Below are 26,109 nucleotides of genomic sequence, written 5' to 3' on the forward strand. Positions count from 1 at the left end.
GGTATTTAGGTGCCTAACTCCTATTGGAATTAGCAATGTAATACCTTTGAGGGTCTGGGTCTGAGTGGCTAACTCCCCTCGTCTCCTTGGAAAAATCCTACCCTCAGTACACCACAGTATATACACACAGGGATATTACGTGATCATAGATCACCTAGTAATGCTTCAAGGCTTCTTGGGGCTCAAACTGTCTTTTTGTTCAGTGTTTTTATAGCACTACCATCGTAGGATGATTCCTTTCACGTTTTATTTTATATGGGTCCTTTGGTGCCTGAGGAGTCTGATCTTTGAGCCGCAAATTCATTGCAGGTGGTGTTGGAAGGCAGGGTTGGGCCACAATTGCTGCATGACAGTCCTTTTCTTTTCTGGCATTTTTCTGTGACCAGGGCAAGGCGATTTCCCTCAACAGTGGCCATTCCTTCTCTGGCAAGTCTTTGCCAGTTAGCCCTGTCTTCGGCTATTGTCTCCCAGTGCGTGGTGTTGATGCTACATCTCTTGATGTTGGTCTTGAGGGTGTCTTTGAAGCATTTCTTTTTGGCCTCCCCATTTCCTTTCTCCTTTGGTGAGTTGGGCATACAACAGTTGTTTTGGTAGATGTGCATCAGGCATGCTCACGCAGTGCTCGCTCTACCTCAGCTCATGCTGGATAATCAGGGCCTCGATACTGAAGATGTTGGCCTCTGTGAGGACACTGACATTAGTGTGGCATCCTCCCACTTTATGTTGCGGATCTTCCAGAGAAAGAGCTTGTGCTCACGTTCCAGGTTTTCCAGGTGTTTTCTGTAGGTCACCCAAGTCTCACAGCCATAGAGTAGAGTTGGGATTACCACCATTTTGTAAAGTAAAAGTCTAGCATGTGTTCTCATGTCATGGTGGTTGAACACCTTGTGAGACAGTCTGCCGAAGGCAAGGCTGGCACAGCGGATTCTGTGCTGAATCTCAATATCTAAGTTTGCTGTCTGTGAAAGATAGCTACCAAGGTAGGCAAAGTGTTCTACATTTTCCAGTTCCTCTCAGTCAATGTAGAACTTCATTGCTGGGTCTGATGATTGACTGGGAGCAGGCTGGTGGAGAACTAGGCTTTTGTAAGCTTTGGAGAAGCTTTGGAGTTTGCAACTACAGCACAGTCACCTGCGTCCTGGAGTTCGGTTATTATTGCCGATGTTACTTTAGTTCTGTCATGGAGGCAAGAGCGATTGAAAAGGTTCTGGCCCTGATCCATGACTAGAGCTCCTAGGTGGTGTGACAATAAAAACAACAAATAACTGTTTGTGCTTAATAAATGTGCCAGTTGGCTTAGGGCCAAGTTCTTTACTCTTACTCCCCCCTGAGTGGTTTTCTACTCTGAAAAAAGACCCACTGATTTCACTGGGACTGCTGTAAACAAATACAGAATTAAAGCAATGTCCTGGAGGCTTTTCTATAGTGATTTTTTCAGTTCAGTAGGTTCAGGGCTGTCAGTACTTTCCCTAACACATTTTTTGGTGATTTTTCCAAGACCCACCCACCCCCTTTTAACTCTGAAACAAAAGCACACAATTAAGGACACATCCATTCCCTAATGCTTTACATAATTTATAGATAGCCCTAGCCCCTTCTTCCTGTAGCCAGAAGCCCTTAAGTTCACTCTCTCTCTCTCTCTGTGCATCCATTTTTTCAGTGACTTTCATTTCATTTCCCTGCTATGTAGAAATCAAGGCATTTTCTCTGGAGCTTTTTCTGAGCGAGCTACCATAAAAGTTTGTTTAAACTGCTGAGTTTACGGCGTTCCAAACAGCTGGATAAAAAACCTCAAGACCTGCCTTAGCCTCCTTCTTTATTCTATCCTTGTAGAGCTACCTAAAACAGACAAGAGCAGCAAACTCTTGTCTGGTGAGTAAAGACCATTAGGTTGTGGTGATGGTTTATGTCTAGGACAAACGTAGTAACAGATGCCTGTAGGGATTATGTTCTCATTGTAATAGGGTCACTGCCCCCCTCCCTTGGAGTTGAAGTCATTAACCTGTTTAAGTCAGCCTGGAAACAAACAACAATCCACTCACTCATTGTCTAGCAGCTCAGGCTGTTTTCCTTCTGGGAGGTAATTAGTCTTTGACAGTCTCCTTTTTATCAAGGGCAGACTAAAGCAAACAGCCGAACAATAAAGGTTCCTTTCCTGGCAGGGCAGTCACATGATCCCAGGCCTCTCTTACATGTGGGGAAGGGAGATAAATTGTTCTTCTCCTATGTGGACTGAAGCGCCCTGCAAATCCACAGATATCTGCTTCATATCTGCAGATATGCGGATATCCACAGACTGTTTTTGCAGATTGCGGCTCGGATGCAGATACAAATTTTATATCCGCACCGGGCTCTGCCAGTCTCCTAAAGGAGCACCTCTATCCCACCAACATCTCTAGCTTTCTGTGGTGCTGCTGCTCCTTAGTCATATCTCGGCTTAGTCCTAGGACAAAATCATACACTTGTCTCCATTACTTGGCTGTCCTGTAACCAAATGATATAGTTGCCTCAGGCAAGGTTTGGGGCAGAGTGTGAAAGGGGAGCAGTAACATAAAAGGATCTCTGTTTTCAGATTTGGTCAACTTGAAAAAGTTGGAGAGCCAATTGGGATGTGAAATACGGTTGATTCTACTTGTGAGCAGAGGCATGGGCTTCATAAAAGTGTGTGTGTCTACCTGGCTGTCTCCTCAAAATGCAGAGAGAGGAACATAGACCCACCCCATTCTTTCCCCTTGCCAAGTGCTCCTTTCCCTTAGTAGTTCAGATAATTCATTAGCTTCAATGTATATTCTAAAGGGGATTCACTCACTTCACCACTTAAAGCAAAAATGTTTCACATTGAGTTCTTTTAGAGGGTGTCTCATGCTTCCCACTAGCTTCCACTGCCTCTGATTAGTTGCCATTGAGTTTATTATTGAAGGGAGTGTGTCTGAAAACAGCAAACACCAATGGATGGTATTATTGGTACCAACACTTGAATGCACTGTTCAATTTGGTGTACTTATTACTGACAATTATTATGCATACAATACTTGTTAAGCTCAGTTGCCATCGTACATAAACAAAGCAATATGATGGGAGAATGATGGGAAAAAATGGAACTTCAGAGTTTTGTGCATTAAATTTTATTCAGTACATGAATGAAACACAATGCTCTTTAGATCTGACCTGGGTCATTGTATCTAAATAATCATAGATCAGAAGTGCTTTGAAAAATCTTATTTTAAGATTGACAAGCCTTACATCATAATAGGACATGTTTATGGTTGTGCAATTCTATATTGTGCAAATCAGGGAGGTTTGAGGGTAGAATATGTAACCTCAGATTTTGACAGGTGTTTTGCCAGTCACACCATCCAGCAAAGATTTCTTTCCTTGCTGCCTGTTGTTTCTTGTCTCCTTGGATTAAAAGAAGCTTAAATAAAACCTTTTTGGAGTGAAGAAAAGTGACTAACTGTGCAAATACCTGAATGCATGTGGTAAACGAAGGGCTATCTGGAAGAAGGATGTATCTGAGACTTAGGACTTCAGGTCTTCCTTGGTTTTAAATGGTCGAGTCTGAGAACAGTAGATGCTCAGTTTCAATCTGGTGAAGAGTGAGTGATAGACCTTTACAGCTACGTTCTGTTAATCAAAAAGTCTAGTTCTAGGGAAAAAATGTGAATTTAGCAGAACCATGCAAGTATTGACTCAGGATGAGCTGGCTGGCAGGCGCATGTTACTCATGGATGGTACCTTCAAAATTCCTGTCTTTACTGCATCCATAGTTAGTCACCAGTGCCAGTGTTGCCCTGTAGACTCTATTTGCTCTTCCTGTTACTAGAGGGACAAATCACAGTCAGTGTAGAAAGACACATTTCCATACACCACCTTTTTCCTCATTCAGAACCCTGCTTCAAGGACCCACCTCTACCACAAAAGGGAGGGATGATCTGACAAGACAATGTTGTTTTATGAGTCACTTATTTATTATATATATTTGATCTATTTCTAAAACAGCCTGTTGTTCAACTTCCTTTGCCACATAACCTGTCACCCTGGTGCTGACTCTCACATCACTGCTTTGCGTCATATGTCTGACCTTTAGAATCTAGGCTTTTCAGGACTGGCATCTCTTTTCTGTGTGGCGTTTTTGGGTCGCAGAGTGAAATCTGCCTCAAGCATGGAGGGTTGACGCAAAGCCAGTTGCCCACCTACGGGCTGGCTGCCTGAGCATCTGGGCAGGCGTTCCCATAGATGGGTGTTGCAGTTGTAGGAGGGCTTGCACGGTAGCCGAGTGTCCTGGCACTGCGGTGGGTGGGGTGAATTTCACTTTGCTTTGTTCCACCCAAAGAAAGCCTGGATACTTGCACCTTACACAGGGGTGGAGTGAATCACCGTTAATGAGTGAATAGCAATAATAATCCATGTTAAATGAGAAGCTAAAACACTGGATAATAGGCCATCTGCTAGGCTCAGCCAAATATCTCTTCCATTTGACTTCACTGATGGATTTTAAGTGATTTCTGTGGCAAGAGAGAACTCAGAGGAAACAGGAAGGGTTTTTTTGTTTGTTTGTTTGTTTGGCCACAGCTTCCCCAGAGTCTTAGAAAAAAAGAGAATCAATAGCATCAAGGCTGGTCTTGGATTTCACTGTAAATGGACCTGAAGACAGGTCCCTCCAGGAAATATTTTTAAAACTAAGTCCCATAATGCATCCCAGTACACCCCCCCAGCAGCATATTGGTATCTGAGGGTATGTCTACACAGCAGCAGCGAGTCACAGAGCCCAGATCAGTGGATTGAGCTTGCAGTACTTGTGCTGCAGGGTGGCTTGGACTGGAGCCCAGCTTGGAAACTACAAGGGGGGGGAGGGTCTCTGAGCCTGGGCTCAGCCCAAGCCGGACTGTCTACACTGCTATTTTTAGCCCCACAGCACAAACCCTGCAAGTCCAGATCAGTTGACCCAAGCTCCGAAATGTGCTAATGTAAGGCTTGGGGGTTTTTTTGTTTGTTTTTTTTGTGGGGGGTTGGTTGCTGTGTAGATGTACCCCCAGTGTATTGCTCTCTATCCAGCAAGGATGTATCCTAGAGACTGTTCTCCCCTAATGTAAAACAGAAGTTATACACAAAGGGAAGGATTTTCAGAAATATTCCGTGTTAGCCTGATGCTGTGCCTTTTGAAGTTAGTGCCAAAGTCCCATTGGCTTCAATAGAAACAGTCAGGCCAAAGCTGAGCACATTGTGAAATACTCTGTGTGGTATTTTCAAATGTATTTACCTTCAGCGCTTCTGCTGCTGTATGGAGGGGGAACGGGGTGTGCAGAAAAGTGCTACCAACCAGCCTGTAGCTGTTAGAGCGTGCAGTGTTGTTGGTCTCAGGATATTAGAGAGACAAGGTGGGTGAGGTAATGTCTTTTATTGGACCATCTTTTGTTGAAGAAAGACCAGCATTTGAGCTACACAAAGTTCTTCTTCAGACTCCCCCCACCCCCTCCCCCACCCCAGCTAAAGTCCTTATGGGCATATCAGAGCTTCAGTATTGCTTGGGTTTCTTCTTTAAGGGCCTGATCCAAAGCCCACCGGAGTCAGCAGAAGAGTTTGCACTGAATCAAGTGGGGTGGGGAAGTGAGGACTGCAGCTATATATTATATGGCTAGGGAGAGACCTGTTTGTTTGGCCAGACATTCAGGTTCAGTTCAGGATTCTCTCCTTCCCCACAAAACTCTATTAGGCATTATAAATATTGGTACAGGTTAGTTTGCTGTCAGAGCTGTTGCCAGCAGCAATCTGCACACATGATCCAGATCAACTCTGCCACCCTGCTTTCTGCTTCTTCCTGAAGTAAAATATTCCTTCTGTTACTCTGGGCACAGGGAAGATCGATTTCACAGGTGGTTGTGAGATTAGTGACCAGGCAGCAGAAAGAGTTGCTTTGATTCAAGCCACCTTCTAGATTCAAAATGGCAGGCTTAGGCAAAATGAGGCCATTTCACTCTCCCACTGTGTGATCAGAATCCTTTCAAATAAACCAGCTCTATTTCTAGCAGGACAGATAGGAGCTCTGGCTGGGCCTTTTAGCAGATACTAGGTGAGCTGTGGGTTGTTACTGGACAGTTGATTATAACAGAGGTTAATCATTAATCATTCATCTTGTCCAGGTAATTCATCCACCTCATCACTCCCAGATATACAGCTTGCACAAGTGCTGTTTTATTGTAATTTCTGTATCAGGATCCAGTGTGGTCTGTTTCTGTCACAGTGACATCATAAGCTAATGCTTCTTAATCTCTCTCCCTCTTTCTCTCTTGGCACCATCAATCATGAATCTACGTCTCACTCTTGTTGGTGCATTTGTGACTGAAGCTTACTGTGCACCTACTATGAAGATTTCAGACAGGAGACCGGAGGGGTTGAGTTGTGTGGGGTTTTTTTATTTATTTTTTTGGCAAGCATAAAAGAGAAGCACTGTTAGGTAAATGACATTGCCTGGGCCAGCAAATTCCTGGTCGAGGCTGTCAGTCCAGTGGCTCATTTATTTGGTCATTCAGACAGGATGTGTACAGCATACATACCAGGAACTTGAAATGACAACTTCTTTTCCGCCGCTTTCCTCCTTGTGGTAAATGAGAGAATTTTTTCACCGGGATTCTGGGAAATGCCTCACGTGTAACACTTTTCTTTCTTTTTCGTGAGGAGAGTACCATGGAAAAGTGCAGCAAGTAAATGTGTGCTGTACATGTGTTTAAGGGTGGATTGCACTAACATTGAGGTTACCCTAAGATAGCAATCCCAGCAATGTCTGCTTCAGCAGTAATGTTTTTGCTGCTGCCCAATTTCATAAGCCAGAGTACTTCAGTTCTTTTAAGGTCACTTTTTGAAACTGTCATCATACCATCTAATAGCCACCATTTGTATAATAAGGGTGCTGCTTTTATTGGTGGACTTGATCCTGAAAGATGCAGAACACCCACAGCTTCCCATTGGTTCTGCACCTCTCGGGCCCAGTAGCATCAAGGAAGCTTTGTGATTATATACTGTGATGTGCCAGGTTTTTAGTCAGTGGCTGTAATTTTTGTCCTACCCACTCCAATTTAATTGGGAAGTGAATCAGGCCTCGTTCAGCTCAGTAAAAATGAAGCCGTGTTAGAAATTGTTATTTTCCATAGGAAGGTCTTCTGAGCAATTCGACTGCCCAAAGAGAGATGAGATGGGGAAGCAGGGATTGAAAAATGAATGCAGAGAGGTCTCAGAAGCAGAAAAGTCTAATCAGTGTTTGCATCCATTCATGTATTATACTTGCAGTCAGCCTCTTGGGCATTGGGACTTATCTGTAAACGCCATCCTGGGAAGCCAAGCCTTCTGAGTCTTACAAGTGCTGTTGTATAGTTATACTGTAGGTGTAACACAGTTACAGATACAAGGCATCTGTGTCTAGTGATGTGAGGGCAAAACTAGGAGCCCAGAGCTCCTATGTTCTAGTCCCAAATATGCTGAAAAGTGAATGGCATTGGCATAGCCTGGACAAATAGCTTGCAGAAACTTGTCCCTGCGCTTGAAGTGCAAGTTGGCTGTAACATTAAGTGTAATAACAATAGCGCTGTACGTGAAGATACTGCTTCAGATAGCTCAACAGACTATTAATTGAGCTAGAATTCAGCAGAAACTAAATCTAAAGCTAAATCAGATGTATCCACTTGGGTACATAAAATAACATGAATCTGATTGTCCCTGGACCTTGCAGAGGTGCACAAGTGGGGGACTGTGCAAGGAGCCTTTTCTCGCTCTCTCTCCCCCCTCCATGTATCTCCCCCCCCCCCCCCACCTTTCCCAACATAAGGCTGCAACCCTTCCCTACATCCCTGAGGACATAAGATAGATATATCAAAGACAGGATGGAGAAAGATGAGGCCATGACTCTCGTGTCCCCCTGCCACCTTCCCAGCCCTGGTCTCTGAAACTGACAGAACGCGCTGTGGGAGCATGGGCTGTCCAATCCCAAGGAATGGATCAGTGTGCACACTCCCCATGCATATAGGAGGAGCTGCACAGGAAACGTGTTTCCTGAGGGACAGTCCTTCCCAGAGGGCTTTCTCTCCCTCCCACCAGCTCCACACAGACTCTGTCAAGAGCAAGTAGCTATCTGCCATAATCTGGCCCTATATGAATGCTGGTGTGAGGTTTTGATGGAGTTTCACTCACTCGTACAAGGTCTGGATTTGACCCTCTGACTTCATTGTGTATTAAATTACCATTATTAAGGAAAAATGTGGAGCTGTAGGGGGAGCCTTCACAGTAATGTTCATCATTCACTTATCCTACGGTCTGGCAAGCATTTCAGAATGGCTTTCTGCTATCACGACAACAAACAGGGCATTTCATTGACACTCTTTACATCAAGTTTAATGTACCCATCATTATATTTAACTTCCTTTTTAAAAGTTGTGTTTATTTTTAAGGAGCCAGGACACCACATGAAGGCTTGTCCTTCATTTCATTCTGGTTTTATCATATTTGAAGTTGCAAACCTTTCTGTGTTCCATAATTATGTTGGACCAGCCATCCCATCCACTCACTAGTGATCAGAAGCAGAGTTTGCTCCTACACCACAGGGGTTTCTAATAGCCGCTTGGAAACTAGATAAAGCATTTCACTCACCCAACAAACAGAACATTAATCTAGAAAACGGGGGGTTGGTGAGCTAATGCTTTGCTTATTTGGATGCTTCATTTTCCAAAATCAGGAGAACTATGCACATACCTACAATAGCCACTGTTTCATATTTTAAATAAGGGAAAGTAGCAGAGAAGGCTGAAGTTAAATCTTGATGAGGTTTTGAGATCATGTTCTGGAAGCACAGAGCAATAAAACAATTCCAATCTTCTGAACTTGGATCAGGCAAGAATACTATGTCCATAAATGGCAGCATAGGTACAGGGTTTCTTTAGCTAATCAACCTACTGTGTCACCTTCAGTATTCCATTTGGCTGTGTGCCAAAAAGAAAGTTCCTTCTCTGAGCTCTCTCTGCCACATATGTATAGTTTATTACTACAGAATTGTTCTGGCTATGCTGATTTCCCTTTTAAAGTTCCACAACAGTAGATTTAGAACCAGCATCCAAGGCTGAAAGATCGTGATAATTCTGTCTTTTACTCTACAGACCTGAAACTTTCAAGCCATTTTTCTCAAGTTAAAAATAGTTTGATCTGTTTCTGATCTCCATTTTGTGGCTTCCTTTTTCAAAAGCTGATCCTCTGATTTTCCATTTGTGATTTCAATATCTCTCTGAACCTACTGATGTGGCAACATCGACAACAATAACAGCAGCTCAGACTGGGTTTTTTCTATCTTGGCTCCAGCATAACTAGGGTGACCAGATGTCCTGATTTTATAGAGAGAGTCCCAGTATTTGGGGCTTTTTCTTTTATAGGCGCCTATTACCATTCACTCCCGTCCCAGTTTTTCATACTTGCTATCTGGTCACCCTAGCCATAACAGATGCAGAAGTCTTCCTTAGACAACATTTGCTACTACGTGCTGATGTTTACTAAGCTTTACTGGTGCTCTGGAAATTTGCAAAGCGCACTCATCGCGCAGCGAGATATTTTCTCATCAAAAAATCCTTCCTCAACAAAGACTTGTCCATGATTTCAAGTTACAGATTTGCAAATACCATTAGTAAAATAACAATAGGGTAAGAGATCATTGGAGGCCTGGTAAAGCCTTAGGCAGTTTTTCCATTTACTCAGTGGGGTTTGGCCCAGGCCCTTTGACATGTCACGTGGTGAGATAAGATGAGGCCTCAGTACAAATACTAATCCAGATTCTGCAACCCCTAATCAAGTGGAATGCAGGTAGATCCTGTGATCACTTGCAGAGTAAAGTACTGCTCAGTGGGAGCAAAGGTAGCAAAATCTGGTCCTTCAGTAATGCAGTTACCACCTTTTGAACTATCCAACTTTACTCAGACCGGCCAGTGTGCACTCAGACCAGCCAGTGTGCACTCAGACCAGGCATGCGCCTGCTCCCATTGATGTCAATAGCAAAATGTGCAAATATTGCTGAGAGGACCAGGCAAGTTGCACATTTTCTCTGGAAAAATGATGATCTTAAAATGTTAGCCTACAAAATGCACATATTCTGATGCAAGAGGCTGAAACAGCTTCCTTTTTGTCATTTCTTCTGTGCCTTCAAATAAAAGGATGTGTTAAACTGACACATTGTAACTAAATGTAGGGACAAATGCTTCATTCCTTAATGTGCACAAAGTCCTAATTCCAGTGGGAGCTTGCCTGCGAAAGGATGGTGTCAAAACTGCATAATGACCTCGGAATAACAGCCGATAACAACCTTCAAAAATAGCCCCCTGCCCTTCATTGCTGCATCATACTGCTAAAATGTTGAATGGAAAATGCCAGTATTTAAGGAAATGAGGGAGATTTGGGCTTTGTGAGTGGGCTGCTTTCCAATTTCATCAGCTTCCTGGAACTCTTGCTGCTGAACTGAAGAGCTCCTTGTAAATCTTAGAATCCTGTCAGTATTTTTTATGCAACCTCATCAGTTCTTTTGGCATAAAGAACAGTAGGCCCAATGAATGCAAAGCAAGAAGTACACAGATTAATACTATTGACATCACTTGAGAAAATCACTGACTGCAGATGGGGTTAGTGAAGAGAGACATGAACTCCTTTTGGCAGATCCTATATTGGGAGCCAGAGTTGGAGTGTCTTGTGCCCAAGCAAGACTTGATTAATACCCCATTTTGGGGCACATGAAATAATAAAATGTGAGCTCTAGATTTCACATCACTTAAAAGGTGCCAGTAGCAGCAAATGTCCACCGTGTTGCAGTGGGAGACAGGCATTCTTAACAGGTTTGATATGCAAGCCTGAGAAGCCAACAGGCTGGAACTTTGCCTTGGTGTGGGTAAAACTGGACTCACTTCCAGCACGTCAGTGGGCAGCAGCTGGTTTAAATTTAATGGGAATTATATGAACAGAGATTCTTTTGGGGGACATAAGGAAGCACACAGTGAGCTGCACCTGCAAGTTCTCCTCTGGTATTGGTGCTGTAGTGATCAGATTGTATTGCGCAGTTAACAAGGAGCCCAGGGCTTCTGTAGCTCTGGATGGGGATGAAGCAGGAAATGCTGGAAGGCAGTGGAGCGTCTAGACATGGCTGTCAGGCAGAACAGGCCCCAGTGTTGAAGCTCCAGTATAAAGCCTGAAGCTTGATTAAATCTCATAATCTCTGTGAGGGCTAAAGCCTTCAAGGACTGTGACTATACCTAGTTTCTCTCTCTGTCACGTATCTATCTTGCTTGAACCTAAGCAGAGAGCTTCCATTCAAATTGTTTCCAAGAAATGCAGTAAATGGTGAATCTACAACCACTTGTTGGATTTTATTTTGGGTATCTCCAAGGCATTCACCTGTTCATCAAAATGCCCCTCCCAGCTGCGTATTTGTAGGGGCCCACAAAGCAGCTGTGCCTGGAACCAAAAAGGATTTCACTGGATTTAAAGAATAATCTGCTGTTTCAACCACATTTCTGCAAATTTCTGGAAAACAGGGCTTGCCTTTATGCTTGGGGATGTTTCCTGATGTGCCAGTACCACAGGGCAGAAATCCAGGAGCTCTAACTATAAACCACTTTTTAAGCTACACTGCAAAGTTGTCACCACCCAACACACATACTACATCTCTCTGTGTCCTCCTAATCGCTTCCAGGATGGGTTTTAGCCCATAAGGCTTTATTATCATTTTTCATTTAAAAAAGAAAAAAACTTTTTTTCACAAGCATCCCATCCAGAGCAAATGCTGCAATGTAACTCAGGAGATCAGGGTTCATTCTTCTTTGAGTGCTTGCTCATGTCAATTCCAATTAGGTGTGTGCACGGCTACTGGAAGGTTTTGCCCCAAGTAGTACCCATAGGGTAGGCTTTAGAGCCCCACCCCCGAGTCGCGTGTCCATAGAGCTCCATAAGGGCCTGCTGACCCTCCACCTCCTCAGTTCCTTCTTGCCGCCTGTGACAATCGGCTGGAATCCATCGCATCTTGCTCAGCAAGAGTCTTTTCTCCCACTGCTCATTTGCTTTGTACCTGTAAATAGATCATTTAGAGTTAAGAGTTAGCAGTTAAGAGTAGTTAGTAGTTAAGGAATCAGTCTGTTAGTCCAGGGGCCAGGGCATACCTTGTTCCCCTGGATTCAAATCGTGCATGGAATGCAAGAAACCCATGCCAAGGAGTGACCCGCACTCCATGTGCCTCAAGTGTCTCAGGGAGGTTCACCAGAAAGACTGGTGCAAGATCTGCAAGGGATTCTGTCCTTGCACCCAGAAGGAGCCAGAGGTTGAAGTTCCTCCTGATGGAGGCAGCTCTTCGACCATCTCCAAGTTCTTCGGAGCCGGTGCTCACCGCATTGGCGTTGGTCAGATGTGCCCCAGTCTCTGTCCATGACCCGGTGCTGAGGAAGGACTCAGGTATTCGAGACTCTCGGCACTGTAAGGAGTCGCCAGTACCGAGAGTGGAAAGCACTCGGCACTGCTCACATTCACTGGTGCCCAGGAAGAAGCACAAGAAATCGGACAGGGGTTGTTCGCCCACTCCAAAATCTGTGGGGTGTCAGGGAGAGAGTGCAGTGAGACCTGCATCGGGCCACTCAAGCACTATTTCCAGAACCATGGCACCTTCGACTCCAGCCCCGGGAAGCGGTACATTGAGTCCAGTACCAACCACTCCACCTGCCAGGGAGCTGGATGAAGTGGTGGAGGACATCTAGTCATCCTCCACCCCAGAGACATTTGAAGTGGCTAGGGACTCATCGAGAGCATGGTGCCACAGCAACCGTAGTCCCGGGGAAGACCACAGGAGGCGGCAGATGCAGTGCCGCACAAATCAGCCCCTTCCAAAGGGAAACCCGCCTTGTTGCCCCGTCAACCTTTGCTTCGGCACTGGTCGCCGTCACCGAGGGACACCACACCACCATGGTCTCCGGAGAGAGAATCCACATCAGAGTCTGAAGCGGAATCCGTTACCTCACAAAGGAGACAGCACCGAGACAGAAGTCGCCACCGCAGGCAAGGGATGCCTCAGCCGTGTGCCGTGCCGTGGCCACCACAGTGGCAAAATCCTCAATGGCCCTTCTGGACGCCATAGGCCTTTCATCAGGCACAGGGATCCCAATCCGATCAGTCCTTGTCCTTAGCGTTGGGGAGCAGATTGTATCAAGTTAGGTCGGAGACTGTCGCCCATCCTGACGCCGACACCAGTACCGAGCAGGACTTTGACCCTGGACACGGCACCAACTATGGAGGCACCTATGCTGGCACCAAGTCCAACACCTCCGGCACTGTGGGAGAGTCGAGCCGCCCGGTACCACAAGACCCTCTAAGTACTGAGGGGCAAGAGTCTGGTCCTCTGAGGGAGTCGTCATCCTCCTCCCTGGACAAGGCAGTGGCGGGCACCACTCCAGCATTGGCATCTGAGGACAATAAGGTGCACCAGGATCTTCTCCGTCACATCTCACAGAACCTGGGAATCCAGGTTGAGGAGGTTGCTGAAGGAGAACCAGACTCTGTGACAGATATATTGTCCCCATCGGGGCCATCGAGGGTGGCCTTGCTGTTAATAAAAACTATTAATGAGAACATGAAATCAGCTTGGCAAACCCTTCCCCCAACTGCAAAGAGGGTTGAGCACAAGTACTCTGTCCCATCCAAGGGTTATGAGTACCTGTACACCTACCTTTCCCTGGGTTCCCTGGTCATAGCGGCTGCGAATGAGAGGGAAAGGTAGGGCAGCCAAGGCCCCACACCAAGCCAAGGAGGCCAAGAAACTGGCCTATTCGGCAGGAAGGTATATTCCACCGGGGCCTGCAGCTCTGGGTGGCAAACCAACAGGTTGTCCTGAGCAGATACTCTTTTAATACCTGGGGGTCTATCCAAAAGTTTGCGGAGTCAATCCCTGCCGACTCTAAGAAGGAGTTTGACCCTCGTGGAGGGCCTTCGATGCGGCGGATGCAGCAGCTCGGACTATGGCCTCGCTGGTATCCATGCATTGCAGCTCTTGGTTGCAGGCGTCGGGCCTCCCTTATGAAGTCCAACAAACTGTGCAGGACCTACCCTTTGAGGGCCAATCCCTATTTTCTGATCAAACTGACACAAAATTGCACAGATTGAAGGACTCCAGGGCTACCCTTAAGTCACTGGGGCTACACATGCCGGTGACCCAGAGAAGACACTTCAGGCCTCAGCCTCTCCCCCAGTTTTACCAGCCACATCAGAGGCAAGAGTCCAATCGTAGGAGAGACAGAAACAATAACAATAATAGAAGGGGAGGCCCTACCAGTCCTTGTTGGGTAGAAACAAGGGGCCCGCAAAGCAGCCCCCCAGGCCCAAAACAAAACTTTGGAAGGTGTACCCGAGGACGGCATAGCAGTTCAGAGCTCGGATCCTTCACCCCTATTATTTTCAAACTGTTTATTCCATTTCTACCATGCATGGACCCAAATTACCTCAGACAAGTGGGTCCTACGCACAGTAAAACTGGGATAAGCTATCCAGTTACACTCCCTCCCACCCTTACGCCCCCCTTCCCCCACACACACACATTCCCCGTCCTTGATCAGGGACCTCTCTCACGAGTAGCTTCTAATTCAAGAAATTCAGCAGCTTCTGGAAGTGGGAATGGTGGAAGAGGTTCCCATGGAGTTAAGGAGAAGGGGTTTTTATTCTCGGTATTTCCTAATTCCAAAAGCCAAGGGTTGTCTCAGGCCCATCCTAGACCTAAGGAACCTCAACAAGTGAAACCTCAGCTTCTTTATGAAAATGGTTTCCCTGGCGTTGATCATCTTCTCCCTGAATCCAGGAGATTGGTATGCCAACCTGGACCTCCAGGATGCATAGTTCCATGGTCAGCAGTCACCATTACCAATTCACAGTGCTCCCGTTTGGCTTCTCGACCACTCCCAGAGTTTTCCCGAAATGCATGGCAGTGGTGGCCACCTTCCTGAGGAAGCAGGGGATACAGGTCTTCCCATATCTGGACGACTGGCTGATCAAAGGGAAGTCCAGACAATAGGTAGACTCGGACATAACGTTCATAAAGTTAACATTCACCCATCTGGGCCTGTTGGTCAATACTCAGAAATCTGTCCTCGCCCTCCCCCCCACAGGATAGAATTCATAGGGGCAGTTCTCGATTCAAAAAAGTCGAGGGCATTTTTACCAGACTCTCATTTCCACAATATCCTATCCATCATAGACGAGTGGAACCGTCACCCTATGGTCACGGTCAGAAACTGTCTAAAACTGTTGGGACACCTGGCATCCTGCATTCAGGTGGTTCGGTATGCCAGGATACATCTCAGACCGTTGCAGATTTGTCTGGCTTCAGTCTACCACCCCTCTTGGGATTATGTAGACAAGGTGGTGTCAATCCCAATGTCAGGTTAACTTTGCTCAGCTGGTGGCTAGACCAGGAAGTAGTCTGCACAGGAGTCCCCTTTTTGAGCCCACAGTCCACCATGACACTAGTAACCGACGCCTCGGACGTGGCTTGGGGGGCCCACATAGGCCAGATGAGAATCACAAAGGGACCTGTCTGCCTATATCAACGTGAGGGAGTTGAGAGCAGTTCAGTTAGCATGTCAAGCCCTCAAGGATCATCTGGTGGGCAATAAAAACAAACAACACAACTGCGATGTTTTATATAAACAAACAGGGGGTGTATACTCCTTTCCCTTGTGTCAAGAAGCCCTTGATCTCTGGCACTTCTGTATAACTCACATCATCCATTTAGAAGTGTCCTACCTTCCCAGGTCTCAGAATTTGTTAGCGGACTTCCTCAGCAGGTCAATAGCAGCCCATGAGTGGTCTCTATGCCCAGATGTGGCGAATTACATCTTCCAGAGGTGGGGAATTCCCCAACTAGACATTATTGCGATGAGGTCCAACAGGAAATGCAGGAAGTTTTGTTCATTCCAAGGTCACAGTCGAGGCTTGATAGCGGATGCCTTTCTCATTCCCTGGTCAGGTTACCTGTTTTATGCTTTTTCACCAATCCCATTGATACACAAGATCCTTCTGAAAGTGAAGAGAGACAAGGCGATGATTATCCTGATTGCCCTGGCATGGCTGCACCAGCATTGGTTCACCACGCTGCTCGAACTCGCTCGCTGTAGAAACCACTCTGTCTCCCATTGCTCCCAGATCTGATTACCCAAGATCAGGGTCGCCTTTGTCACCCAAACCTACAATCTCTTCATCTCATGGCTTGGAAGCTCTCTCGCTAAACCAGCAGGAGTTGCAATACTCAGAACAAGTCAGGGAGATTCTAATGGGTAGTAGGAAAGCTTCCACAAGAGCTACCTACGAGGCGAAGTGGAAAAGATTCTTCCTCTGGTCCCAGCAAAAAGGAGTTTCCCTGGAGTTTTCATCTATACTGCTGATCCTGGACTATCTCTTGCATCTTAAGTATCAAGGGCTTTCAGTATCCTCACTGAAGGTCCATCTAGCAGCAATCTCGGCATTCCATCTGTGGGTGGAGGGGCATTCAGTCTTCTCAAACCACATAAGGAGCTGGTTTCTCAAGGGCCTCGACAGATTGTTCCCTTAAACTCGTAAGCCAGTCCCTCAATGGGACCTTAATTTGGTACTGTCTGCACTGATGAGACCACCATTTGAATCATTGGCGATATGCTTCCTCTTGTATTTGTCATGGAAAGTGCCTTCCTGGTAGCCATTACATCAGCTAGGAGGGTGTCGGAGCTTGAAGGCTCTGACTTCGGAGCCTCCCTACACGGTGTGTTTTAAGGACAAGGTTCATCTGCGAACACACCCGGTGTTCCTCCCAAAGGTAGTCTCTGTTTCACTCTAATCAGGATGTTTTCCTCCCGGTTTTCTTCCCTAAGCCACATGCTAGCCACCATGAGCAAAGCCTTCATCCGCTCAATGTTAGGAGAGCTTTGGCCTTTTACATAGAGAGAATGAAGCCTTTTTGGAAGACCCTCCAGCTTTTTGTGGCCATGGCAGACAGAATGAAAGGCCATTTGGTCTCCTCCCAGATGATTTCATTGTGGATTACATCATGTATTAGGACCTGTTATAAGATGGCAAAAGTACCAGCCCCTATTTTGACAGCCCACTTGACAAGAGTCCAAGAAACCACGACAGCCTTCATAGCCCAGGCCCTGAACCAGGATATTTGCAGGGCAGCGACGGGGTCCATTCATACTTTCGCGGCGCACTATGCCATCACCCAACAAGCCAGAGAGGATGCAGCAGTAGGCAGAGCAATCCTGCAGTCAGTTCTACGTTGAACTCTGACCCCGCTACCTAAAGGAGTGCTGGTGAGTCACCTAATTGGAATTGACATGAGCAAGCACTCGAAGAAGAAAAGACGGTTACTAACCTTCTGTAACTGTTGTTCTTCAAGATGTGTTGCTCATGTCCATTCCCAACCTGCCCGCCTACCCCTCTGTCGGAGTCTCTTGGCAGGAAGGAACTGAGGAGGCGGAGGGTCGGCAGGCCCTTATATGGAGCCCTATGGACGCATGACTCTAGGGGCTATAGGGCTGATCTACGGGTCCTACCGGGGGAAAAGCCTTCTGGCAACTGTGCATGAGGCGCACACACATCTAATTGGAATGGACATGAGCAACACATCTCAAAGAACAACAGTTACAGAAGGTTAGTAACCGTCTTTTCCTGGCTCTGGCCATCTTGGGCAAGTGACTTAATTCCTCTGCACCTCCGTTCCCAATCAGTCAAGTAGGGATAATAATATTTCCTTTCTCCCACTCTCTTGTCTATTTGTAAATTCTTTGGTGCAGGACCTGTGTCTTACTTGCACGGTTGCCTATCACAGAAAGGTCCCAGGTACTCTACTGTAATAGAAATAATAAAGTCCCTGGTGGCCCAACACTAATTTGAGAACTGCTTCTGGTGGTGGTTCTGGTTATGGGAATTCTGAGACAGAGTGGGATAACTGGCCTTCTCATTGTCAGGGCACTGTAGTAGAGAAGAATGGTGGCCCAGTGCTTAGAGAGCTAGCTGGGGACCGGGTTCAAGTCTCTTCTCTGACACAAGCGTCCTGTGCTGCTTTGGGTGTGTGACTAAGTCACTTAACCCCATTTTACTGAGGCACAGAGAGGCTAATTGCTTTGCTCTACCTCCCTGGGGTGATATGAGGTGCCCAGATACCATGGTGATGTGGGTCATATAAGTACCTACATAGATACCCAGAATGTCTGTCCAGCTCAGAGCTGGTGTGTCTGCTCTGGGAGCAAAGCAAAACATTAGGGTTGTACCACCCAAGGAAGGCACTGGCTTATTTGAGCGAATGCTTCGCTCGAGAGCCCACATCACATATCTTTTCTCCCAAAACCAGGAAAAGGAAACGGAGCACATTCCTATTGTTTACACAGGCATGCTGCTCCAATTGCACCTGTTGTTGATGTTCACATCACTGGGGCAGCTCTCTGACAGTGCTTGCTTTCCCCCATCTGTGAGTTTGTGTAGGATAAGCTTGACAACTGAAAGGGCCACATGCCAAGAGCTGGAGTATATTTTTAGGAAAGCGTTGCCTGGGTCTGCAGATGGCTCCATTGCTATCTGGCCATGCTCCTGACTGTACTTCTCTGTGGAATATTCCCTGGGGCCATCTCAAGGTCAAACGGCTGACAAGCTTCCTACACTGCTTGATCCTCTAGATTGACTGTTTCTTGGACTTAGCTTTAACTATAGGCATCCATCCTGATAGAGGTGGTGAACTGGAAAGCGCATATTTCCTCTTCTACTGGGTGCAGCCACAGAACAGACAATAACATGGGAATGGGACAAGAGAACATAAATAAATACTAAAACAAGATTCTTGGCAGCACATCCTCCTCTTGGATACTCCAGTGCAACCTCATTGAAATCAGTGTAACTGAGAACATTTAGGGCTTGTGTATGTAGAACTATCACTTGATGATTATTGGTTCTGCTTTCCTTTATGGTGCAGTCCAAACAAAGAATTCTTTGGCTCCCAAGTTTGATAAAATTCCAGATGATGCCTCAAACAGATTTCCTCCAGAGCCACGGGCGTCTGGGGTCTACACTCCAAAATGGTGATACAGCAGTAAAATCCCAAATCAGCAAAGCATCTAATCACATCTTTAAGTATCTGTTTAATTGTGGTGCTTTGCTTTGCTGTATCAACAGACCCTACGTGCAGGACATTTGCTACATCACAAAATCATCACACAATTTGACATGATTGGCAACCTCGGCTCAAATGCATTCTCAGAACTGAATTAGCTGGAGACTCTGCCCGTCAGACTTGCGGTGTGTTGGGAAAGTCGTGGGGAAGCTCATACAACACCTGACCATATTAAATCTGGCTCAACACATTATTAGTTCCTCCCTTCCACAAGTGCCAAATTCATGCACTCAGTTTGTTTTTTCTAAAGATGATAGTGTAGTAGGCCGCTGGGTCTAGCGATATGTGTTTGTCCAGGTTTTATTTTAAGCTCTGGAGAGTAAGGACAATGTCTTCATTTGGGTTTGTACAGCTCCTAGTATGTAGCAATTTAAATAATCACAATAATAATTATTATTGCAGGGATCTGAAGCTGGATAACGTGCTGCTGGATCATGAGGGCCACTGCAAGTTGGCAGATTTTGGCATGTGCAAAGAGGGGATTCGTGATGGAATTACTACAGCAACATTTTGTGGCACACCAGACTACATCGCTCCAGAGGTACAGGATATCCTTCTTCTTTGGAAAATCCATTGGGCTTCTAGTAGCGGAGGTCTGGCTTAAAAGCAACAAGATGAGATCGCCACTTAATGTGACTGCATCTTATGGGGCTGACAGGTGGAAAGTTTGGTCTGAGAAGTGCTCTGAGATCTAGAGCCCCAAGGGCTAGTGAAGGCTAAGCAACTCTGCAGGTTGTTATGGGCTGACACATGGGCATCAGCTCCTCTGAAGTAAGAGGAATGCATTTTGAAAAATATAGATGCAGACTGTAGCTGCCAAAATGCTGGTTACAGCAAAGGGCACTGGTACCATCCCAGTGTGGTTGAAAGCAGGCTGCAGTCTTCCTAATCCACCAGCTCCCTGCCCTGCCTCTGTCTGTTCCCCCTCCTTATCATTCATCTATCTAATTTTAAAATGAATAAATATAACTTTAAGAAATACTTTCTGTCCAGATCCTGCCAGGTGTACTGTTGGTGCCGTAGGTGCTTCCGTAATTAAGCTTTGTAGTCATGGTTCCTCTGCCCTCTTCTCACACTCATGCATACTCTCTCTCTCTCACACCCCTTCCCTTCTCAAGCTGGAAATGTGTCTTTTGGAGCCATGTAAGCATTTCCTTCTGAGAGGCAAGGGGAGTGCAGAATCTCAAGCCACAGACCCAGCTGATCCACCTCAGTAGAACAATTTGGCTGAAAAACTCTTCATCTCCTGGTAGGCTCCTGATCAGCATGTTATTTTAAAGGTCTGGTAAGTGGGTACAACTGGTTGAACGCTTGTTTATTGGATTTGAAGATCAATGGGGTTGCCAGCTAGAAATGCACATCACACAGAGGCTCTGGGAAAGGAGAAATGACAAGCACAGAGGAGAGTATTATTAGTTAATATGCCGTGATATGTTTTGTTCACATCAATATTCCATAATCTGTTTTTTTCCCTCTCCCACTTAGAAAAACAATAGTTCAGCCTAGTGAGTGATATTAATCCCTCTTCCCGATCCCCATTGTAGATTCTGCAGGAGATGCTCTATGGTCCTGATGTAGACTGGTGGGCTATGGGGGTGCTGTTGTACGAGATGCTATGTGGCCATGCCCCCTTTGAAGCAGAGAATGAAGATGACCTCTTTGAAGCCATTCTGAATGATGAAGTTGTTTACCCAACCTGGCTCCCGCAGGATGCAGTAGGGATCCTGAAAGCTGTAAGTTCTCTTGCTTTTGTGTCCTCCATGCCAGCTCGCACCAGCTTGATGTGTTCTTTAAAATAGTAGTTGATATTGTTTATGCAAATAGAGTTGGGCCAATAATTGATGTTTCAGTTCTCTGGAAGTTCCCAAAAATTAAAAAAAAATAATATTTTGGGTCAGGTTGAACTGAATCTGAAAATTCTGAAAAATGTTGGTAAATCAGGTCAAACAAACATTTCATTCAACCCAAAACATTTTATTTCCGGGAGTTTAAAGGACTAGATTCACAAAGTGGGGTGAGGGGAGGAGGAGAAGGTAGAGTCTTCCTTATAAGAGGGCTTGGAAGGGTTAGATTTTTGTCGGTAAAGGTCAATTTCACCGTACACCCACAAAAATATTTCCATCAATAATATCTGAAATTTCAAATAGTCAATGTAAGAAAAATGCTGCCTGAGAACTTATTAAAGTTTGATTTAAAGATATTTCTTTTTGTATGTTTTGACATAACTTGTTGAATCTCAATGTCTGCTGACATTAAATAATTATTGGGGGAGACACCAGCCCATAATTTCTCACAACTGTGAAAAATTTAAATCAATAAAAATCTGAAAAGGCTTAAAAATAAACATGGATATTATCTGACAAAATTATAAAATTGAATTCTGCTAAGCCTTCGTATGATTTTTGGCTCAGTGGTTCGGGCACTCATCTACTATATGGGAGACCTGTGTTCAATGCCCCCCTGTGCCGGACATATAATTAAATAATAATCGGAGCAGAGATTTGAGCTTGGATATCTCACATTGCAGAAGAGTGTCCTAGCCATCTGGCTATAAAGTCACTCCCTCTCTCTGGCCCAATGACTATTTAATTATATATACAAGTGCAACAGCCTCAATATGAGTGAATGAGAAAGGCATGCCCCTTGCTAGACTGTAGGACGGGGATAGTTTTTATATAGTTTTTAACTTGGATGTCCTGCAGTGTGGGACCCAAGTTAACCCAATTTAAAAACCATCAAAAACAATAAAAATGAAAGAGGACAGACACAATGGAAAACAAGCAGATGAGTGGAGCAGCAGCAGTCGTGGTTTGAATCTAACAGAATCCTTTCGTTATCTTGGGGTGAAGGGTAAGAACTGCAGTGTTGATGTGTATTCACCTGGCTTTATCCCCTTATTGGTTCAACAATCAGGCTGGCAAGCAGTATGCATACTTCCTCTTAGACTACATGATTGTAGCACTCTTACAGAAAAGAAGAGATACAGTGGTCAGCATATACCTTCAGATACCATGTTACTTCCATGTGAGCGAAGCAGGAAATAACTGCAGAATCTCAGATAGTCCTATGTGATAACTGTTGATAATGCTGACTTTCCCACGGGGAACACTAGCTCTCTGTAGAGAGATGTTAGGTGTGTGTTTGTTTGTTTGGAAACTGGGAAAATTCTCATTTTCGAATGTTTATAATTGAAAATCCCTGATCTGTCTGGAGACCCACATTGGGGAGATTCTGACAAACTGCGAGGAAGGATGACATTACAATTAAGGCTCTGGTATGGGACTTGTGGAAATCTGGCTTCAGTTCCCACCGCTCTTACACGTTGCTGTGTGACCATGGACTACTCAGTCTCTGTGCACCTCAAATCTTCACCTGTAAAATGGGAATAATAACCTTTCCTTTGTCTGTTGAGATTGTAAAATCTTGGTATCACCGACTATCTCTTACTGTATGTGCGTACAACACCTACCACATTGGGGCTGCTTAGCACTGCTGTAAGGAGAAGGATGGTCCAGGGATTAAGGTACTAACCTAAGATTTAGAAGACCTAAATCCTTGCTCCACCACAATCTTCTTTTGTAACCTGGGGCAAGGCATTAAGCTTATCGATGCCTCAGTTACTTCCTTACCTTGCAGCAGTATAGGTACGTTAAAGGTTGTGAAATGGTCAGATACTCTGTTAATGGGGGACTATATAAATACCTAAAATAAGTAAGTAATAGTTTGTGAAACACTGGCTTAATGAAATGCAGTGCCGTAGGAATGACTCTATAAAGGAAAGTAATCTAGTAACAAAACACTGGAAATTGAACTGGAAGGTTTCTATGGGATATAAAGCAGATAATCAAGTTTACAAAATTGCCAGCACATCCGTGATATTCCTAAAAGCACCGCTAAAAACAAAATCCGTCTCCTGAAGAGGAATTGTGCTATGAAATCCATAGGCCCCATCGCCTGAGGAAAGATTGTGCTATGAAATCCATAGGTCCTGGCCAGAGGTGATCATCTGTCTCATTGAAGACTCCCTTGGGCTTGGAAATCCCTCCAAACAATGTAAAGGGAAAAAAAAAAAAAAAAGAGGAGTTGCAAAGCAGTGCAAATTTAAGAGCAGTACTCGTAGTGCTAGAGCAGTGCTCTCATTTCTTATGACAATTTATGTCCTTTAAGGGATACCTCCTCAGGTATGTGAGTGCCAGCTAATCAAAAAACAATTCTAAAATAGATAAAGTTGCACTTTCCTCTGTTGCAGGAATCTTACGTAAGCCTCAGACAGAGTGCAAAGTGTGATACAATAAACACTGATCGCATAGGGAAGTACAAAGTATAATATGACTTGTTTTGTGTCGGAACAAAGGGAAAGGGGGGCCAAACAGATGGCACATTTATTTTACTAATTACAACAGGCACCTCAGAACGCTAGCTGGTGTAAGTTAGATTCATCCCCAGGCTGCTCTGCCCTGTGCTGGGGCCGGGGCTGGGACAGAGAATCAGAGCCGTAACCATAGTGATTTCACAGAAATTTTTCAAACATGTTACTTTAGGTGATTCTCCTGTAACTGCAAATAGAAGTATGGTGAGTGGAATTGGAGAAAGAGGGTCGGATTTCAGGACAGACCTAGTTCAGTAAGACATCATGGTGCTTAGGAATGTAAACGGAAGACAAGCAGTTCCCTCTCAAACTGGAGACCCTCAACAGACTGTGTAAAAATTTCTCTCCTACAACTCTGCCTCGCCCCATAGCATCGCTTATCGCTCCTGAAGCACAAACCAGAGCAGAGCTGCCGTTCTGCAATTTACAAGCGTTGCTTACAAAAAAGCTGTGCACCTGAAAGAAATTTCTGCAGTGGGATAAAATGAGCAGTGGGGAAGAAGACTTTGAGCTATTGAAGTTGTGAGCAGGTCAGTTTCAGAGTAATAACCAGGAGTCTTGTGATGAACTGATGAGAGCTTTCTTCACAGAATTTTATATATGCCACTTAGTTCAATTCCTTACACGTCTGCCACTTTCCAGGTGGCTGCTGCTTCAGGTGGCTGCACCAAAAGGTTTTCCTTATGATTCAAGGGATCATTCACTTTTTGCAGCACTAAGACACTTCATATATCTTGAGCATGAATTCCCTGCAGCCACTCATTAATTGCTTTTGATTACAGACCATTTCATCCGATACTCTCTCGGTCCCATCTTGCTTTCTCATGTAGTATTTTCAATAGTGCCAACAGGGCCCCCACATGGGAGGAGGGGAGGAAGGGTACACTTTACCGGGGCCCGGAGGCCCTGGGGGGTCTGGCCCAGGCTGCAACCCCCATTACAGGAGAGGGCCTGAAAATATTATGCTTGGGCCCTGAGTGCTAAAGCACATCAACTTTAGAGGAAAGGCAACTCTTTGTAATTAGATACTGTGGCGAGGAAGGCCTATTTGGCCCCATGGGTCCACACTCCCTTCGGCTATGCCGGTGGTGTGACTGGGTGGGAGCGGCGGGGGTGGGCCCCCGGTCCCGCCCTCTACCCCAGACCCCAACCCAGGGACCCTGAGAGGAGTAGCCTCAAACAGCTTAGTTCATAAGCTACTACCTTCCCTGGGTCGCTTGTCTGTGGACCCCCTGCTTGCGGTCCACTTCCTGGAATCATGTAGGCAGGTTTCCCCCTTCCTCACTTGAGTCTCTGTCCCAGTTGTTTGAGCCGCGCTGGTCCTCCTTCAGGCCTTTGGGGCCTGCGTCCCCTGGCCCTGCCTGGATGGGCTTCTCCCTGATTCCCGTGGCTTGGTGCTGTGGCGGCAGCAGCAACAACACCGGCTCCAAGTCTTGTAGCAGCTCTACTCTACACCATCACTCAACTCCCTCTCAGCTGCCCCTGTCAGCCTGAAACAGAGGCTTTTACCTGCTGTGGCAAGCTCCTTAATTGGCTTCAGGTGACCCAATTGACCTGGAGTAACCCTGGCTGTATCACCCAGGGAACAGGGATTTGTTAAGCCTGGGTCTGATATACATGCCTTCCACCTTCCGGGAGCGGTGGGCGCTGTCCGAGGCTCTCTGCTCGGTGTCCCCTTCCGGTTCCCTTCTTTTATACCTCTGACCCTCACGCCCCTTCCTGTTTTTACATTTGTTATCCCACAGTATCAGTTGCTTTCTAGGTCCGGTGGCTCCTCCCCTTAGGCTGGGGGAGGGGCCTAGTTCGCAAATAGGAGCATCCTCCTATAGCCATCAGGGCTGGCCCTGTCACAATAGAAAGATATTTTTTGGCCTCTAAATTCCAATGAATAATTGACATGCCTGTTTACTATTTACCTATTTTTGAATTGTAACAAAGAGTTTTAGTGATAATAACTGAATTTATTGTGATAGGATCAGACTAGATGACTACCAGAGAGTGCTTCTATTTGAGCATCAGGGTGCCTGCCCACAGCTGAAAGCTCCTCCCCCAGCCTGCGGGGAGGAGCCACTGAGCCTGGGTCAATTAATTACGGGGAATAATGAATGAAAAAACAGGGACAGGCGTGAGGGTCAAAGGGCTAAACGGAGGGAATCTGAAGGAGACACCGAGCAGAGAACCCCAGACAGTGCCCACTGCTCCTCGAAGGCAGCCAAGGAGTCCACGGACGTGGCCCAGAGGAACTGTGCCCGGATGTGTGCACAGACAGAGGAACGGAAGTAGGCTCCACAGGCGCAGAGCACCCCCCAAGCCAACCTCCTTTCCCTGGTGGTGTAGATGACCACTTTGGCCAGGGCCAGGAGGAGGTTGACAAGGGGGTCCCGCGACTTTGGTGGGGCTAGAAGGCCAATATATCAGCCCCAGGCTCAGCAAGTCCCTTTTCCCCTGGTAGCTGAGCAGGCATTATGCCAGGTTAATTAAAACACCTGGAGCCAATCAAGGCCCCACCCAGAATTTGTTAAAAAGCCTCCCCTCCAGAGAAAGGGAGTGGCTGGAGTTG

At 45.8% G+C, this 26,109-nt stretch overlaps 1 protein-coding gene across 1 annotated transcript in view; it reads left to right on the forward strand.

Moving 5' to 3' along the window:
- The window catches only part of PRKCH (protein kinase C eta), a 170,010-nt gene that overhangs the window by 120,797 nt on the left and 23,104 nt on the right, over positions 1-26,109 (forward strand). The window contains exons 11-12 of the mRNA XM_067554909.1: positions 19,583-19,721; positions 20,725-20,913. Coding sequence (XP_067411010.1) covers positions 19,583-19,721; positions 20,725-20,913 — 328 coding nt within the window. The remainder of the gene's footprint in view (positions 1-19,582; positions 19,722-20,724; positions 20,914-26,109) is intronic.

This window comes from Emydura macquarii, unplaced genomic scaffold, assembly GCF_026122565.2.
Source record: "Emydura macquarii macquarii isolate MOO-44397 ecotype Brisbane River unplaced genomic scaffold, CSIRO-AGI_Emac_v2 contig_1551, whole genome shotgun sequence".
Lineage (NCBI taxonomy): Eukaryota > Metazoa > Chordata > Testudines > Chelidae > Emydura > Emydura macquarii.